This window comes from Antrostomus carolinensis, unplaced genomic scaffold, assembly GCF_000700745.2.
Source record: "Antrostomus carolinensis isolate BGI_N321 unplaced genomic scaffold, ASM70074v2 scaffold27493, whole genome shotgun sequence".
Classification (NCBI taxonomy): Eukaryota; Metazoa; Chordata; class Aves; order Caprimulgiformes; family Caprimulgidae; genus Antrostomus; species Antrostomus carolinensis.
The window spans coordinates 1-16,393 of record NW_010307686.1 but is presented as its reverse complement, the minus strand read 5'-3'; the positions used below and the strand labels follow the sequence as shown (position 1 = coordinate 16,393).

Here is a 16,393-nt window from a genome sequence, read left to right as displayed (position 1 = left end):
ATTTATAAATATTATAAATTTATATTAAATGTTGCTAGTTGACATGAATTTATATGCCTGAACATTTGTTTAGTGTTTATCAAGAAAAAGTCACTTTTCAAATCTTAATAATCAAACGTGCTGCAGATCTGGTCAAGTCTTTAATGAGTAATTGAAAGCAAAGACTCCTTGTTAAGTGGAAGTAACTGCTAGCAAATACATTTTAGTAAGCTTACAGTGTTTTAACTTTTTTTAGGCTAAAAATGAATGCTGTAAATAGAACAGTCTAATAATCACTGCCTTTTAACATTCTTAAACCTTAAGAAAAGTCTTTTAAAATGTCATCGTCAGTTTTACTGACATTTATGGGCTCTGTTATCTTGTAAATACATTTTACTTCATTATGTTCAATCTAAAGTAGAGTATTTCCTTACAAACAAAACTGCATGTTCTACTAACTCATATGTATTTGAACCAAGATGAAAGATTTTAAATAGCATTTGTATTCAAAATATATTATCTTTACTTGTTCTATTTGTTATTAAAACCCTTTGCCTGCTGCTTTGTCACTTTGCATAGTTAAGTGGAAATTAATACACATATTAAGTCATTATTGTTTTTTTTTTCCTCCTTCCCCAAAAGCACAAATAGCAGATGCTGCTAATTTTCAGAGAAAATATGATACATATTGGCAATTTATTATTCTAAACTTCTATTCTTCCCTCTTGTATCGGGGGACAGAGGTAGTGGGTATTGAGCTTGCACGCAAACAGGCTGTGGATGCCCTACCGTGAATGTTTCTTTGGGAATGTGAAAGTATTTCTGTGATATAAGCGCTTTGTTCTCATTTTTCTGGTCTCTGCTCTCAGTCATCCAGCAAGCAGACATGAGGTTGTTTGATACAACTTCTTCTTCTTCTTGGTTAATTAGTTTCCCTGGGACAGTATCAGCTGGCAGCTACTTTAGCAGAGAAGTACTGTGACTTTGATATCCTGGTGCAAATGTGTGAGCAGACGGACAACCAGGCCAGATTGCAACGTTACATGAGTCAGTTTGCAGATCAGGTAACTCTTTTTTTCTAATTCCTTTAGTTGGCATTTTATAATACGTTTGCACCTGAAATGTTGCAGAAGTTATGATTTGCAAGGGGAGTGTCTTTTTTAAATGCATATATATTTACATATATATACAGGAGTAATGTGGGAAATTGAAGTCAAGAACTTGATGGTATATTTTACCCTGAGACTGCAAAATAAGTCAGCAAAAATACAGGTGCTAGCTGTATGGGCAGTGGCTTTTCACGGGTCCTTTTCTCTGCCTCAAACATCTTGTCTCACTCTTAACATCTTTCAGCATTTTACGACTTGTTCACTGAAGTTCTGTAGTCAGTGTACTGTTGTTTTATTAAACTAATGTAATATAAATTTAAGGATAATTTCAAAAAGATAATATGAGATTGTTAAATGTACAGTTAAGAAGAGTAGGAAGATAGCAATGTAGCTGTGGTCTTTTTTTATTGTCCTGCCAGCTACTACTTGGACAGTTTTTCAGTGTCTGTCAAAATCTGATATAAAAACTTCGTAAGTGTGCTGAAAAATTGGAAAGCTTAAGGAAAAGGCAGTAGAAACTGCTTGAGGTGAAAGGGACTGGGACAAAAGTTTCCTAATTTGAGAGCTGGTGAGATCAATTTGTTTAGCTTTCCACAACAACTATGGAAAGAGAAACCCTGCAGTCTACAGCTTTCCTAATAAAGAGAGTACAGAACAGTTGCTTGATAAGAACAAGCAAAAGTATTAATAACAGACAGAAATTACAGTAAATGGTTTTAATAGGGAGGGTTAAGTACTCACACATACTGCCAAAGAAGGGCATAAATTCTCATATTTGTTCTCTTCAGATACTTTTTTTTTTTTAAAGGAAAAAAGTAACACTTTGTGAAAAAAAGTTACTTTAATGAATGTAGACCTGAATAGATTGAGTCTAATGAATAGAATATCAGACTAGTGGCCTTTGAGTTTTTTAATGCAATTAAAATTTATCATTATTCTAAAATTACTCTGAAAAGACTAAGTTAAATGTCAAACATAAACCCTGATTAGTTATGTCACACTGAAGTTCTTGAGGATAAAAAAGGTGGGTTTTTTTAAAAGACATTAGTTTTTAACCATGACTGAGAGAAGTAAGATTGTAGGTTCAGTTGGACATAGGAGCAATTGTTTCAAAAACAAGTGACAGCAGAACCAAACTTATGTATGAAAGGAAGTAGTAAGCACAGAGTTCTGAGAGGGGGAAAGGAACAGGTAAAAAAATGAGACTAGAATTGTGGGTGATGCGATAACCTGTTTAGATTTTTGTGGGTTAACATGAAGAATTTATATTGGTCACTTCCTTCAGTTCCGTTGAAGGCTAAACCCTGCTGTGGGTATCGCTATCTCTTGCACTGTAGCTCATTAATTCCTCAAACACTATTTTCATCAGAACTCTTCAGTTTTTTCATCACAGTATGCTATTTTTCTGTGTATGTGTCTTGTTTTGTTAAGCAGATTGTTGCCATATCCTTACCAATTGTATTTTATGAAGGATTTTGCCTTAGAAGTTAAACAAGATACTTAAACGTAACTTTTAAAATCTACTCATGTTCCTGTTATTTTCAGAACTTTTCAGATTTCCTGTTTCGCTGGTATTTAGAAAAAGGAAAGCGAGGAAAGCTGTTATCTCAGCCTATTGCTCAGCACGGACAGCTGGCCAGTTTCTTGCAAGCTCATGAGCATCTGAGCTGGTTACATGAAATCAATAGTCAGGATTTGCAAAAGGTAAGGTTTCTTAATACAACCAAACTGAAATATCGTGTTAAATGAATCAAGCACATATTCAAATAAGCAAATTATCTAATTCTGACTCTTCATCATCAAAAGCAGACAGGCTATCTAGGTGATTTAAGGAAGGGATGACATGGATTATTACTGGAGTACCCAAAGCCTCCCTCCAGGCACCATCTGGTATATCATGTAGGCCACTGCACCATGTAATGGAAATTAGGTCTCCTTTTCATCCCTTGTTGGTGACTAATATTTTGTATCAAGGAAGTCTTATGTGGCCACATGATCACCGCTTTGGTGGAATTGGGAGTTTACAGTGAATATTAATAGAATTATCAGGTTATCCAGCAAGGGAAAAACTGAAATTTATATTTTAAAAGTAACTATTTAAAGCAAAGGAATTTGGAGATACCACAAAAATAAAAAATGTATTGATTACTTTAATAGCTTATATTCTTAGTATAAAAGCTTTTTTTTTTTTAATAGCTAATGTGCATGTGGATAGGTTAATGTGACATTGTTTTAAACACGATTCTTTGTCGCCTTGTAGGCTGCGCAGTTATTCTTGCTCTACTTCCTGTTGGTCAGTCTTCCCTTCCTTCTGCTAGATTTATTAATGTATTTCATTTTAACAAATAAACTCATTCTAAAGAAAAATGGCTTTTCAATCCATGTGCATTCTTATTAAGCACACAGAGCATGGAAGTGTTTGCTTCCATGCAAATTATAGGTTAATGCTTTATGCCCCTTTTAAAAAAACCACACCTACCCCTTTAAAAATAAAAAGCAAGAAACCCAACCAGCAGCAACAATGAAAAAAAACCTAAAACCCACTCTGAAAGTCTTGTAATATTCCATTTGTGTCGACTGAGTTTTTTTGTATTCTACAGGAAAGCACTAAAGAGAGGACAAGGATTCTAAAATATACAAGTAATTCAGTTGGATAGTTTATTTCTGAGTTAGGTGCTCAGAAATTTTCTGTTCCTTTGTGTGACAGACTAATAAATTCTTGCCTAAATGTTTGTTTACTGCAGTGGTTATATGTATAATTCTGTTTTTCAAATTCCTGAATCAACAAGTATATCAATCTGTATGTGAAGTTGCCCTGTCAGGGCATATTTGCCTGGCTTTTATGGCAAAGCCTTGAATAAGATCCCAGAGGTAAAATACATGAAGTTCAATTTATCCTTTTATCATAAGATAGATTTTCTTGCTTAATAATGAAAATGGCTTTTGGATATGATTTGAGTAGAGATCTGTATCTGTTCCTGAGGAGTACAATGCAGAGTTTTAATGTGCAAGTTGTACAACTTTTAAAAATGTGGGTTATAGGATTACAAACAATAAATAGCTGTGAGACTGCAGTTCAGGATTAAATCCTTGTCTGTTAACTTTCTGATGTTAAATTCTAAAACCAATTGCTAACATCTTTTATTAATTTCAGGCTCACAGAACATTGCAGACTCTAGCAAATATGGAAACACGGTATTTTGCAAAGAAAAAAACACTTCTTGGCTTGAGCAAATTAGCTGCACTGGCATCTGACTTCTCAGAAGATATCCTGCAAGAGAAAATAGAAGGTGAGAAATAAAAACAGTCAAGTGAAGAATAGGCTAATAAGTTATTGAATTAGAATCATGTTAATTTTGCAGATAGTTAATTTATTGGGCTGAGGGCTCTAACTTAATGTGGTAAGGATAAACAGGCTGATGATTTTGCTCATTGCAGGAAGGATAAGGAAGACAGCATAAGGCAGTAACCTTAGTATTCACCTTCACTTGTGAGTTAGGACTATGATGAGCAAGGGGAATTTGTACCTTTTCACTTTTTCTAATAACACACAAAATATTGGCATAAATGACAAGCTGCACAGTCTTTTTGAGGAGTCATTAGGTGGTTCTGAAGTAGATGAAGCTGCATTTTATATTTCAGATGCAAGGTAAAAAAAGGTAAAAGTGATTTAATTTCCTAAAGCCTTTTTGTTGAGTGGCTCTCCATTTTGAATTGTTCTCAAGTCCTGAGACTCTTAGGCTGTACAGGGAAATCTGTAACTCTGTTGTATTGTAATAATGTACCTGCAAATACATACATTGGTGATCAAGAAGTGCTTTCTCAGCATCTCACTCTCTCTGTATCTAGAAAGGTTATAGAGCCTGTGTCATTATGCTCTAGCTGAAAGGATGTTAATGGGAAAAGTAGGGATACCTATTCTGCTTCATTATCTCACTCTCTCTGTATCTAGAAAGGTTATAGTGACTGTGTCATTATGCTCTAGCTGAAAGGATGCTAATGAGAAAAGTAGGAATACCTATTCTGCTTCATTGCCAAATGCAACAGTTCCACTGCTCTGCCAGTCCTATCACTTTGGAAAATACCCTTTCCCTGATGCTGTTTGTGCAATACATGTTGCTGTGAGTTTGTGAAAAAGCAGTTCTACACTAATAGTTAAACTAATACTGGCCACCAGGGGAAAGCTTTGAAATATTACTCAAGGTTACTGCTCAAGCTTACTTCTGTGTATCTACATATTTATCCATGTATGTTTTGTACAACCCTTAAAAGAAATCCTGTTGAATAAGGCTGGGGATAATAATGATAACTAAGGAGGCTTCACAAATTATTTTTAGCTTCTAATACTAATAATATATTGCCTGCTCTTTCAATCATAAAGCATTCCATGAAATCTTGAAGTTGAAACTTGTTTTTCTCACTGCTGTGAGAAAAACCCATGCTAATGTGAAGAATCTCATCTTTAAATAGGAAGACTTTAGAAAAACAAGGAAATCAAAGCTTTATTTCAGTAGAGTAATGGACTTTTAAAACTTGGTCTGGACTTTACTCCACTACATGTTTCTGTATGATGCATGACATAACTTTTAAAACTTACACTCTTTGTGTACCAGTTTTCTGTTGATAAAGAATAATCGTTTCTTCTGCATTCTGCTTATCCATTTAAACAGATAAAATGCTCCTTTCTACCATGCAGTGGAACTTGGGGAGGGGGTGGGGAGGGCAGGGTTGACGTACTGTGGCTGAAATTATTCCATTTGGATTGTTTTGGCCTAATAAGTTTATAACCCTGAAGCAGATTATAGTGGAAAATAAAACAATCAAAAATGGAATAATTAATGAGATGGAGCAGGTCCATGGCACAAGTCTTCCACCAAAAGGTAGATCCTAAAAATTGCAACCACCTTACTTCCCTGCATAGTGCAACAACTTCCCTCCAGTCCTGTGTATTCATTTTGTGGTTTTGAGGAAAAAAAAAAAAAGGAGTTATCAGTCTGCATTACACTGGGAACCTGAGTGGAAAGTAAGAATTAGTTCACCAGGATGACAGTATTGAAGTGGAAGTATTTCTGTGCAGCAGGAGCAGGGATAAGTGTCCAAATAGAATGCTTCATAACAAACACTTACAGACCTGAATAATATTGTGACTTGGCAGTTGTAATTGTTCCATAGAATTTATTATTACATTTTAATAACTTGACACATTCATTTCCTTAAATGACTACAAGAAATATCAGAACAAGAACGCTTTCTGTTACATCAGGAGACACTTCCTGAACAATTACTGGCAGAGAAACAGTTGAACCTCAATGATATGCCAGTGTTGTCTGCATCTCAGCTCATTGATGTAAGTATCTCATGTTTTCTTTATTACACTGGTAAAGTTCCAGTATGTTTTCTGTCTCTGTGTGATAAAATAAATTAGAAGATCACAGCTGTCTTGATCCCTTACATGACTTTCTAAGCACCTAAAAGATCTGATATATATATATGTTTATCTTTGCTTAGTTTCTACCAGCACCAGACTTCAGAATGCTGGTTTTAGTTCAAATTTCTTTCTGTTGAAGGTGTGCTTTAGACTGCTGCTAGGAGAAAAAGTAAATCAAATCAGTTTCAGAAGTTGATTTACTGCTCTAAGCCAGTTTTTGGATAAGAGACGATTTTTAACCTTCTCAGTAGGGCAGAACTGGGAAGGTAGAAGGCACAAAGAATTCTACCTTAGTGGTGACAGATGCTGCAATCTAGAAAAAAAAGGGCTAGAAGCAGGAACAGGCTTTTGGTCACCTGTTGCAAAGAGGCACCCAAAATCTTCCTACTTTTTTTCTTTCTTCTTTTTCAAAAACAAACCAAAAAAACCACCCCCAACCCATACTGAGACAAAACCATGAACTGCTGCAGTACTGGGATCACTACTAGCGCTGACCCCCTTCCCACACCCCTTTCTGGTGGTAGCCAGCAACTAGTAGCCGTCTTGTTTCTGCCTTGTTGGCAGCGTATTTTTACCATCCAGTGACGCGCACAAAAAATACTCAATAAGCAACAACAATACATCGTAAAACAAATCAGGTCCTGTCTAGGTGTCGGTTTTGCAACTCCTTATTTTCCTGTAATCTTGTGGAAAATCTGAGGCTAACAGTCTGCTTGTTTACATTCTCCTCATTTTCTTAGAACAATGCTAATAAGAGATTCTGAAGTGATTTACCTGTATCTTCAAGTGCGACTGTCTGTGGGATTAGGGGAGACTAGGAAGTGTCACTTACAGCTTGGCAGGCGCTGGCACCGTGACAGTTTTCTTTCTGAATTCTCTCTGTTGTCAAACCAGTGTTCGTGCTTGATGCTTGCAATGTGAGAATGAAACTTGGAAAGTGTAAATAAAAAAAAATTAATGTTATTTTTTCCTGTGAAGTACTAATTTAGAATTTTGTTGTGGGGGGAATTAAATATTGATAGCAAACAATTTCTGGTTTTAAAAGGTGAAAGGCAGTACGTGTGCTTCAGTACTGCTTTGAGCTTAATTACTAAAATAATTCTGAGAGCTTATTTGTGGAGCTGAGCTCTGGCTACAATAGTCCAGGAATGTTGCAGCCTTAAATGGCGTTTAAATTTGAAACCTACCAGCTTTATATCCAATATCATTTGTCCACAGCCCATTGTCATGTAGGTGGAATGCTGTTCTAAAACCTTAAGTATATTCCTTACTATAAAAATACTTGCAGTTGAATCAAGACATATTTTCATGAGAAGGTCATGTAAGTGGAAAATACATGGTGGTCTTCCCACAATGAGTTGTCCATGATATCAGTTACATTAGTTTGTAGGCTAAAAATAATTCTCTACGTTAATCTCTCATATCATAGATGTACATATGTGATGAGAACAGAAGGGCCAATGAGTATGACTTCAAGAAAGCACTTGATCTACTGGAATATATTGATGAGGTAGGAAAAATTTCTGAAGGATTTCTAATCCAGAGACTTTTTTTAATTTATTATTTAAGCTAGGATGGTGCATCTGTAGTTAGTTAACATAATAACTGAGTGTATGGTAATGAAAAATAACCCCTCGTGTGTTTTTCCAGTTTGTTTTTAAGTCACTGGAGACTTCGTGCCAAATGTGGTTTAGATCATTTAAAAAAAATGACACTCCTCATCCTCACTTCCCATTTATAGTCTATAGTTTATTTTTTGGAGCCTTGCTTCCCTGCAGGCTTTCTCCAAACAGGACAAAGATCATCTGTTTTCAGTAGTTTAGTTCTTACGTCTTCTTTATTGGCAGTTTCTGTGAGTCTCATGAGATAATGTGGGGTAGTCACCAGCTTTTTAACATGTAACTAGCATTGAACCACAGATTTGCTTCTGCTTTCTCACTGTATCTCACTGTATGATCTAGTATCTTGTCAGGAGTAATTTTCCACTAAGATGAATAAATCAGCTTCTTTGAAGACATTTACTAATATATTCATAAAACATACTTCCTAATGTGGATGCTAATGCATGCTAGTTAGCTTGGCCATGCTGGAAATAGAGCCTTGACTTCAGCCCCTCTTTAACACATTTGATAATAAAACTTGTCTAGAATACACTGTTTTACAAATCAGTATTGGTTCATGTGTTTTAATATAGGCCCTTTTTCAAATTGAGGGAGGTAGTCTTCAGCAGTTGTGTGCTGATATAGAAAGTCTGAACCGTGTTTTCAATGGAAATGAACAGTCTTTTGTGTTTCAACAGTCTGTTCTGGTCATCTGTTAAAATAGCAGGTGTTTAAAAACAATGTTCAGTAATTGCAGAATCTAATTCATTGGAATAATCTGTGTGGCAGAGTGATTATTTCTTAAAAAAAAAACAAAACACAACAACAACTTACCTGTCTTTTCTCCTTATATGAATTGAAGGAAGAGGAAGTGGATGTAAATGATCTTAAACTTAAAATTCTTTGTAAGGCTCTCCGGAGAGATGGGTAAGTCCAATATGAATATAAATTACTGGGAGTATTTGCGACACAGCTTTTCCAGAATTACACTTTAGTGTACTATTCTCTAGCTCACTGAAAAGATTGCATTTCATAGTGTAAGTTTAGTAACTATAAAGTATCTGATCTGAGTGTGTCTTTTTATTTGTAAACTGAAACCCCAGGAAAAAAGAAACAAAACAACCCATCTGTAGTACTTTGTTTGCTGAGCTCACTGGCAAGCCACTGTGCATTCTCAGCACCTGAGACAGAAATGCACCCACGCAGCTTTCACTCTTGAATCCTGTGCGAGGCTAAAAGAAACGACCGATGCTGAAACTTTTTTTCCATTGAAGCATCTCAAATATAAGCTCAAATACTCTCAAATACTGCTTAAAAGAGCCACTCTTACGATGTTCAACACCAAATACAGGCTAAATCCAGCTGCTCAGAGGAATCTTCTCATCAAGGAGTGCTACTGTTCTCTTCTGGGTTAAATAACTCGAACGGCATTTCCTCCCTTTCCATTCTGATTTTCAGAAGTTACCAGCTTTTCTAGCTCCCATCTGTGTTCCAGGAGGACCTATGTAAGAAAAGACAGGGAGACAATAAATTCAAAATGCACTGTGCTGTTTGTGATTAAAGTGGAAATAAGCAGCAGTTGGATTCATGCTTGTGCATCAGACAGATTCCAAAGGACAGTGGCCTGCAGAAGATAAATGCCTAGTTGCATGACTAATTTATTGTCACAGATGACACAAATAATACGCAGAAACAGGTTCACACTATTCCAAGTGTTTTCTTCCCTTCCTGTTATTTTTCAAGACAGAAGAATCCAGAACTCCTACTTGGCACCAGTCCAATAATTGGTTTATGTCCTGTCTACCCTGGGCCAAGAACAGTTTTGGATGTAATACTTAAACCGTTCAAATCGTATATAATGCTGACAAGATTGTGCCTGCTCTGATTGCTAACCAGATGCAATTTGAGATCACTTTGCACTGAGTAGTGTTTAGAAAACTTGATATCCCAGTTATGTTTCCAGTCCAGCAAGGCTCACAAAGGCTTACAAAGAGGTTGATCACTATTTCAAAAGAGGTAGCGCTAACTTTCATCTGTGTGCAAAATCTTGACATGTCACAGTACATCCTTTTAAGGGTGACATCTGTTTTTCTAGCTTAACAGCTACAAATGGTGGTAACGTTCTTGGGTAGGATGGAGAGCCTTGCTCAGTGTGCTCCTGATGTGATTCTGGTAGGGTCCTCATTATCCTCTGTGCCTAAGAGTGATTGGTTTCCTAACCCCCTACCCCTTCCCTCCATCCTTCCCTCCCTCACATTCTTCCCAGTAGGATTAAAGATGAAAATCTAGAATTTTGGGAGTTTAATCCAGGGTAAAACCATGGTTTCAGTGAAGTACAGAGGATGTGTCAGTGATAGCTTCTGGGACCCGTGTCCAGATCTGCTGCAAGGAGACGGTCCCGTTGGCCCAAGGAGGGAGGTTCATGGTTGGTTTAGGGAGTGATATGAGAACTGGTTTTGTCTAGCAGTTTGACAGAGGGAACGGGAAATTTTAATAACTGAACAGTTAGAACCACAGCAAAATAAGTTAGGTTGGTGCTGACTTAAAACTGCTACACATAAAGCTCTGCAAAGATGAAAAATTGTCATTTTAAATAGTCTTTCTCTTAGAAAAATCTGTTTGGGATTTTCTTATCACAGATGAGACTTGCATTCGTGAGTCTTCACCTTCATATTGAATTGCAAATGAGACAAACTCTGGTTTGTGTCTGTGTCTGCTGTTACAGGCCGACAGCTGAGATTTTACAATTTTTTTCCTCCTTCCTTTTCTTGGTGTTTGCTTCTTTTTTTTTTTCTTTTTTTTTCTTTTTTTTCTTTTTTTTTGCAAATATGTTAGCAAACTGCTGCTCTTGCTTTATTCTGGCAAAAATAAAACTATAGTTGCATCCCCTCAATCATAAAAGATAATTACTGAGAACAGGTAATTCTTTTCTTGATAGATAATATTTTTTATTTTATCAAAGAAATTATCTTTTTGTGGTTTAGAAGACGGAAAGCATTTCTATTGTCCTCCTAACTAGGCTGTGTTATAGTAGTGCAATTTTATTGCAGTTTTACTCTTGGAATAAAGAATAATTAACACAAGATAGAAAAAACCTCTTGCTTTGAGCTACAGACAAGCATGTAACACTTGCATGTGAATGTGTATTAATCACCTTTGATAATTTATCAAATTTTCTGCATATTTTTTCTTCTTAGTTTTCATTTGATTTCATCTGTGTGATTCTTTCCACAAATTATTCTTTGACTTGCAGATGGTCCAGTTCAGATGGTAAAGATGATCCAATTGAAGCATCCAAAGATAGTATATTTGTGAAAATATTACAAAAACTCTTGAAAGAAGGTAAAGTCTACTTATATATAATTGAACTTCTTGAAATTGTTTCCTTGTTTTAAAAGCTGCTTAAGATGAACACTAATATATGAGAAGTGATGTTAATAAATCCTCAGAGTAATAAAAACTTCCATATGCATTCCACTAGATAATTACAATCATATAGAACTAATTCCATCTCTATAAAATGTTGAGGGGGTAAGAGATGAGGAGATTCCTTGGTTATAATCTTACTGCCCTCAAATGGTTTGCTCAGTAGGGCAGCCATTGGATTTGTAGCAGTTTTGTACTGTACAGTGGAGTGTATTTTCTGGAGTTAAATACATAGCTTCTGTAGAAGAAGGGATTAATAACTATTTGTCTCTCACTCAGAAGAGTTTGATCTATTTTAGCTTATGTGGGTTTTTTGGTTTTATTTTCTCTCACCAGAAGCAAAAATAAAAGAACCCCCCTCAGTTAAAGCTGCCCATGGCAAATTACGGCCATGGAAATTACATCTGGGGGTGGTGGGGGGAGAGGAGGGAAGCAATTTAGAGTCAAAGTCTGTTTAAAATATTACTGCATATGAATGCTTTCCAGAACAGAGAATGCTCGATGTCAAAAATACAAAAATTAAGTTCTTCAGAACAGTTCTAGTTTGGTGTGTTCAGTCCTGTCAGTTTCTTTCCTTGTGTCAGATTCTCACCCCCCAGAGTGAAGTGTTGCAACTGGTGATATAAGTATTTATTACAGGACTGATCTTTCTATGCTTTGTTCTTTTTTTTTTTGATCTTTTTTTATTTTGGTGAAGTGTTGTGTTAAAACTTGGATCTTAGGTTTAAGAATTTTTGGTTTAATCAGAAATTCACTGAAAATCTGTTTGGATAGGAATTTTTTTTTTTTTTAAACTCAGTTTCACAGGCTACATAAGTTTTATTGTATTTCTTGACATGTATGATAGAATTAGATCTTCTCAATTCCAAAAGAGTAATTTAACTCTGAGGCAGGCACAGATGTTTACTTAAAAATCATCTTAAATGCTAATGCAAAGTACTCTTATCAGTGATGTAATAAAAGGTTTTGTCTTGTAGGAGTTCAGTTAAGTGAATATTTACCGGAGGTGAAGGACTTGCTGCAAGCAAATGAACTTGGCAACTTGAAATATAATGCTTACTTTGAATTTGTGTTAAAGGCAAACTATGAACTCTACGTTCAGGGGCAAGCATGATTCTGACTGGTTTTTTAAGTATTTTTTTTCTACAGAACTGTTAAATTCATGTGGTTTTTTTTTTTGGGTTTTTTTTTGCTAAAACTTTGTAATAAAATCTATATGAGTAATATACTTGGTCTTAAAATGTATAGGTCTGTTTTCAAGCAAAAGAAAAATTAAGTTTTCATTTTTCTGGGCCTTTCATAAACTTGCTGTTTCATTTTATATCTTCATTGGTATGAGTCCTGCCTGAGACTCAAAGATATGCAGACACACTGGGTGAAACACGGGACCCAGTGCAGAAGGTGGAAACTTTTGCTCTCACTTCACCAGGGCTGTGATTTTTTTTCAGTTCAGAGAACATACTGAAAACATGAATGCTGGGTGATTGTGTAGCTTGCTGCAGGTACACTACTCTCTCTTTGTGCAACACTTTCTGCTGCAGAAACCAGGTAATTGCAATTTTGCAGTAAAGATAACTGGCACAAAAAGGATGCCTGGCTTGTCACTTGTCACTCAGCTTGTCTGTGACAGAAAGGAATAAAGCACAGTTCTCACTCAAAGTCCTCCGGTCCAGTCAATACACCCTTCTCTCAGTTTATATCTGTAAGATTAAACCTTTTCAAAACATTTTAGGATTTTTTCTATTTAAGTTTCATTTGAGTTATACCCAGATTTCTAGAATATATTTAAAAATGAGATTAACAGCTCACCATGCAGTCATTCACAGCAACTGCTTGAACCTAGAAAGCAGTTCTGAAAGTGTGGGAGTCCAGCACCATCTCCCTTACTCAGTGACTTGTTCTCTACTGGTTGATGCTACTAATTTATTTTTTTTTTCTTACTCTACTGCCCCAATTTGTTATCTCTGACATGGGAGTAAAAAACTCCATTTAACTTTTCACCTTTAATTATTCTGATTTCATCTTGTGCCTTTCTTTTGCAAGTAGCTCAACAGCCAGAGGGTGAATGCAGAGCAACATGCATGCCCTTATGTTTTACTTGTCTGGCTTGATGCCTGCTGCAACAACTTGATCCAACAGCTGAGAAGGTCAGAAGTTAAATTGGTTGAAGAGAATCCAGTTTCTAGTTTTAAAAGCACAGCTCCCCTTCTGTGGCTTCCCCTCCTCCCTGTACTAATACAGTAAGGCTCTCAGGCTGAGAGTCTGAACATGTTTGGAAGAATAGATTTATCTAGAGATGTTCTAACTAATATGGGAAAGAAATGCACTAGCAGTCATCTTCTAAGATTGTTCTAAGAAGCGAACTTTGCTCTCCTGCAGCCTCGCATGGCTGAGAGAAGTATGGGTGTAACTCCCAGCTGCAGCTTCAAAGGAGTGGGTCATTTAAAGCTTTAGAAGAGTTCCACTTGCTTAAATGTCACTTTAAAGGTGGTTTCACGTTCTTGGTAAACTTCACATTTTGGGAGAAAGGGAATAATCTAACAAATTATTGCCACCTGCTGCTCAAATACGTTCTGCCTGAAGTTTCACTAGACTCTTACATTTTGCTTGAAGAGGCACCCCTTTAATTGACCATCCGAGGTAAAACACTTTGGGGGTATCTCATCCCTTCCTAGACTGTCGACCACCTATATTCTGTCAGGATTGGCAGGGTAAGCCCTGGAAAACTTTTTCCAGAAGCAGGTGTTTCTGTTCATCCTTAGCTCTCCCTCTGTTTCAGAGCGCCTGGCTTCTCGGCTGCGCTGGCTTTATTCCGGTTGGTGTAAAAGCCTTCTCCAGGTTCTCAGGAAACCATCAGCTCTGTAGGCTTCATAACTAATGTTTTATTGTACTGCTGGGTTGGGAGGCGTTTGGCATTTGTACAACGGCTTTCCATCTGACTATTGCCAAAACAGAAGGCTACAGGCAATGAGTTTACTTAAACAAAACCTCATTAAAATAACTTCCATCTCTAAACTGAAGTTTAATGTTCTTGTACTAGGAATGTTGAGCTGGTTCACTATATCCTGTCGGGAAGCTTGAAGAGGCTGGGATTTGGGGTTATCCCTCTTCTCCATCCTCCGTTTCATTACATAATAAGCTGTTCTGGTGCAGAACTGTCTCAGGTTACTGTACAGGGAGGATGTCTTCATTTACCACCACATATCGAAGGTCATGCCAGAGCTCTAGCTTGTATCCAGGTGCAACAAAACCAGCAATAAACTTGGGACAAAAAGGGGTATGGAAAGCTCCATTTGAATAAGGAAGTATATGTTGTTTCTTAGACAGTTGTTTTCTCGGTAATGGGAAATACACACAGTACAGGATGCCCACACTCCTATCCTCTGTTGTCACCAGCATAGCAGGAAAGCTTATCCGTTGTCGTTTGCGATCAGTCTCAGAAGCTATGTGTTGTGCATAGTGATCTGCTTTGTGCCCAGCTCTGTTCTGGAAACTCACTTCAAATGTTTTCTGACTTGGGACCAAAATCAAATTCATTTAATCAGTCCAGTTCAATACCAGATCTAAGTGCAGAAAATGATGTTTTACACACAACTGTTAAGAATTTAACATTGCCATTGGGCATTTTGCTGAACACTAGATTGAGGTAGAGAGAAAAAAGAAACAGAAGGGATAGAGTGGGTTTACGCTGGCATCAGGTTTCACTGAAGGATTAAGAATGTTTATCTTTCAGCGACATTGGGCTTTCTGTTACTTGATTTCTGATTCAACACAACTGACCATATTTTGGAATCCACGACAGAGCGTTACAGTTCTGTAAATAGATTTGATGGCTGTGCTGCCTTTAGGTGCTTTCGGGCTTCCGATTTTTGTACTGCTGGTTGTCGATGACAGAACTGAAGAACAGAATAAGAAGTTGAAGAACAGTATGAGAGAACAGCATGTTTTATCCCCAGTGTACTTTAATATAATAACTTGACTGGAAATTAAAATCTACAGCAGAATGAAATAGGGAGCAGCCAGAGGTAAAGAGGAACGTTGCCAAACTGGAGGGTGCAGAAATTAGAGAAGAAAAGTTGTCTGCTTCTCTGTTACCCTTCTGCTCTGCCTTGCAGTGGAGGAAATCAGCTGCAGAAATGCCTTCACTCACAGGAGACTCCTCACAGCATGAGCACTTCTGCGTTACTATTTCTTCTTCCTCCTTTTCCTGCCTCCGTAAATTTTGAAAGGATTTACTCTTGGACAGTTGTGCCTTCAGAGAAGATCTTGAAGGTTGATTTGCATCACCTCCTTGACAGGGCTGCAAATCTGCTTGCGTTACTGCCTCTTCTTTCCATTGGTAACTGAAATTTCTCTATAAGATCTTCCAAGTGTCCCACATGGAATCTCTGCTTAAATATCCATTGCTGAAGGAGATGAACTGTTCGTCTTCGCTTGCACAGTACCTTCAGCTCGCCAGAGATGACTTGCCCATGAGGCTGTGCTCCTTTTGGAAAGGGTGAGCTGCAGCAATAGCTGGAGGATGATGCCGTGTTGCCTGGCCGAGCTCAGCAGCCAGCAATGGGCACCTGGTAACGGCACCAGCATTCGCGCTACGTCAGCCTCCTGGGATCAGACGGTCCCTGGGATCAGCGCTTCACCCCTTTTCTCTCCCGGCGTTTGTCTGACACACGTTAGCCTCTGCGTTTATTTTCCACTTTTAAGACACAGCAAAGAACGAACGCCCGGCTTGGCCCGGCCTGCCAAGCTGTGGCTCTCACAGGGGCTGCTGCCTGTTGCCCCGTACAGTGGCATCATGTGCAAACCAGGGGTCTGCCCGGTCGGTTCGGCATCTCACAGCCCTGCTCCTC

The 16,393-nt window shown here is 37.4% G+C and overlaps 1 protein-coding gene across 1 annotated transcript; it reads left to right on the top strand.

The window, feature by feature from the left end:
• Nucleotides 1-909: 909 nt before the first annotated feature.
• LOC104523063 (nuclear pore complex protein Nup133-like) lies at nucleotides 910-12,759 on the top strand (the record flags this gene model as incomplete). Its single annotated transcript, XM_010165526.1, has 8 exons — nucleotides 910-1,043; nucleotides 2,634-2,792; nucleotides 4,243-4,378; nucleotides 6,317-6,435; nucleotides 7,946-8,026; nucleotides 8,980-9,044; nucleotides 11,371-11,459; nucleotides 12,521-12,759. Coding segments are annotated over 8 exons (920 nt in total), but the record flags the coding sequence as incomplete, so codon positions are not given.
• Nucleotides 12,760-16,393: the final 3,634 nt, after the last annotated feature.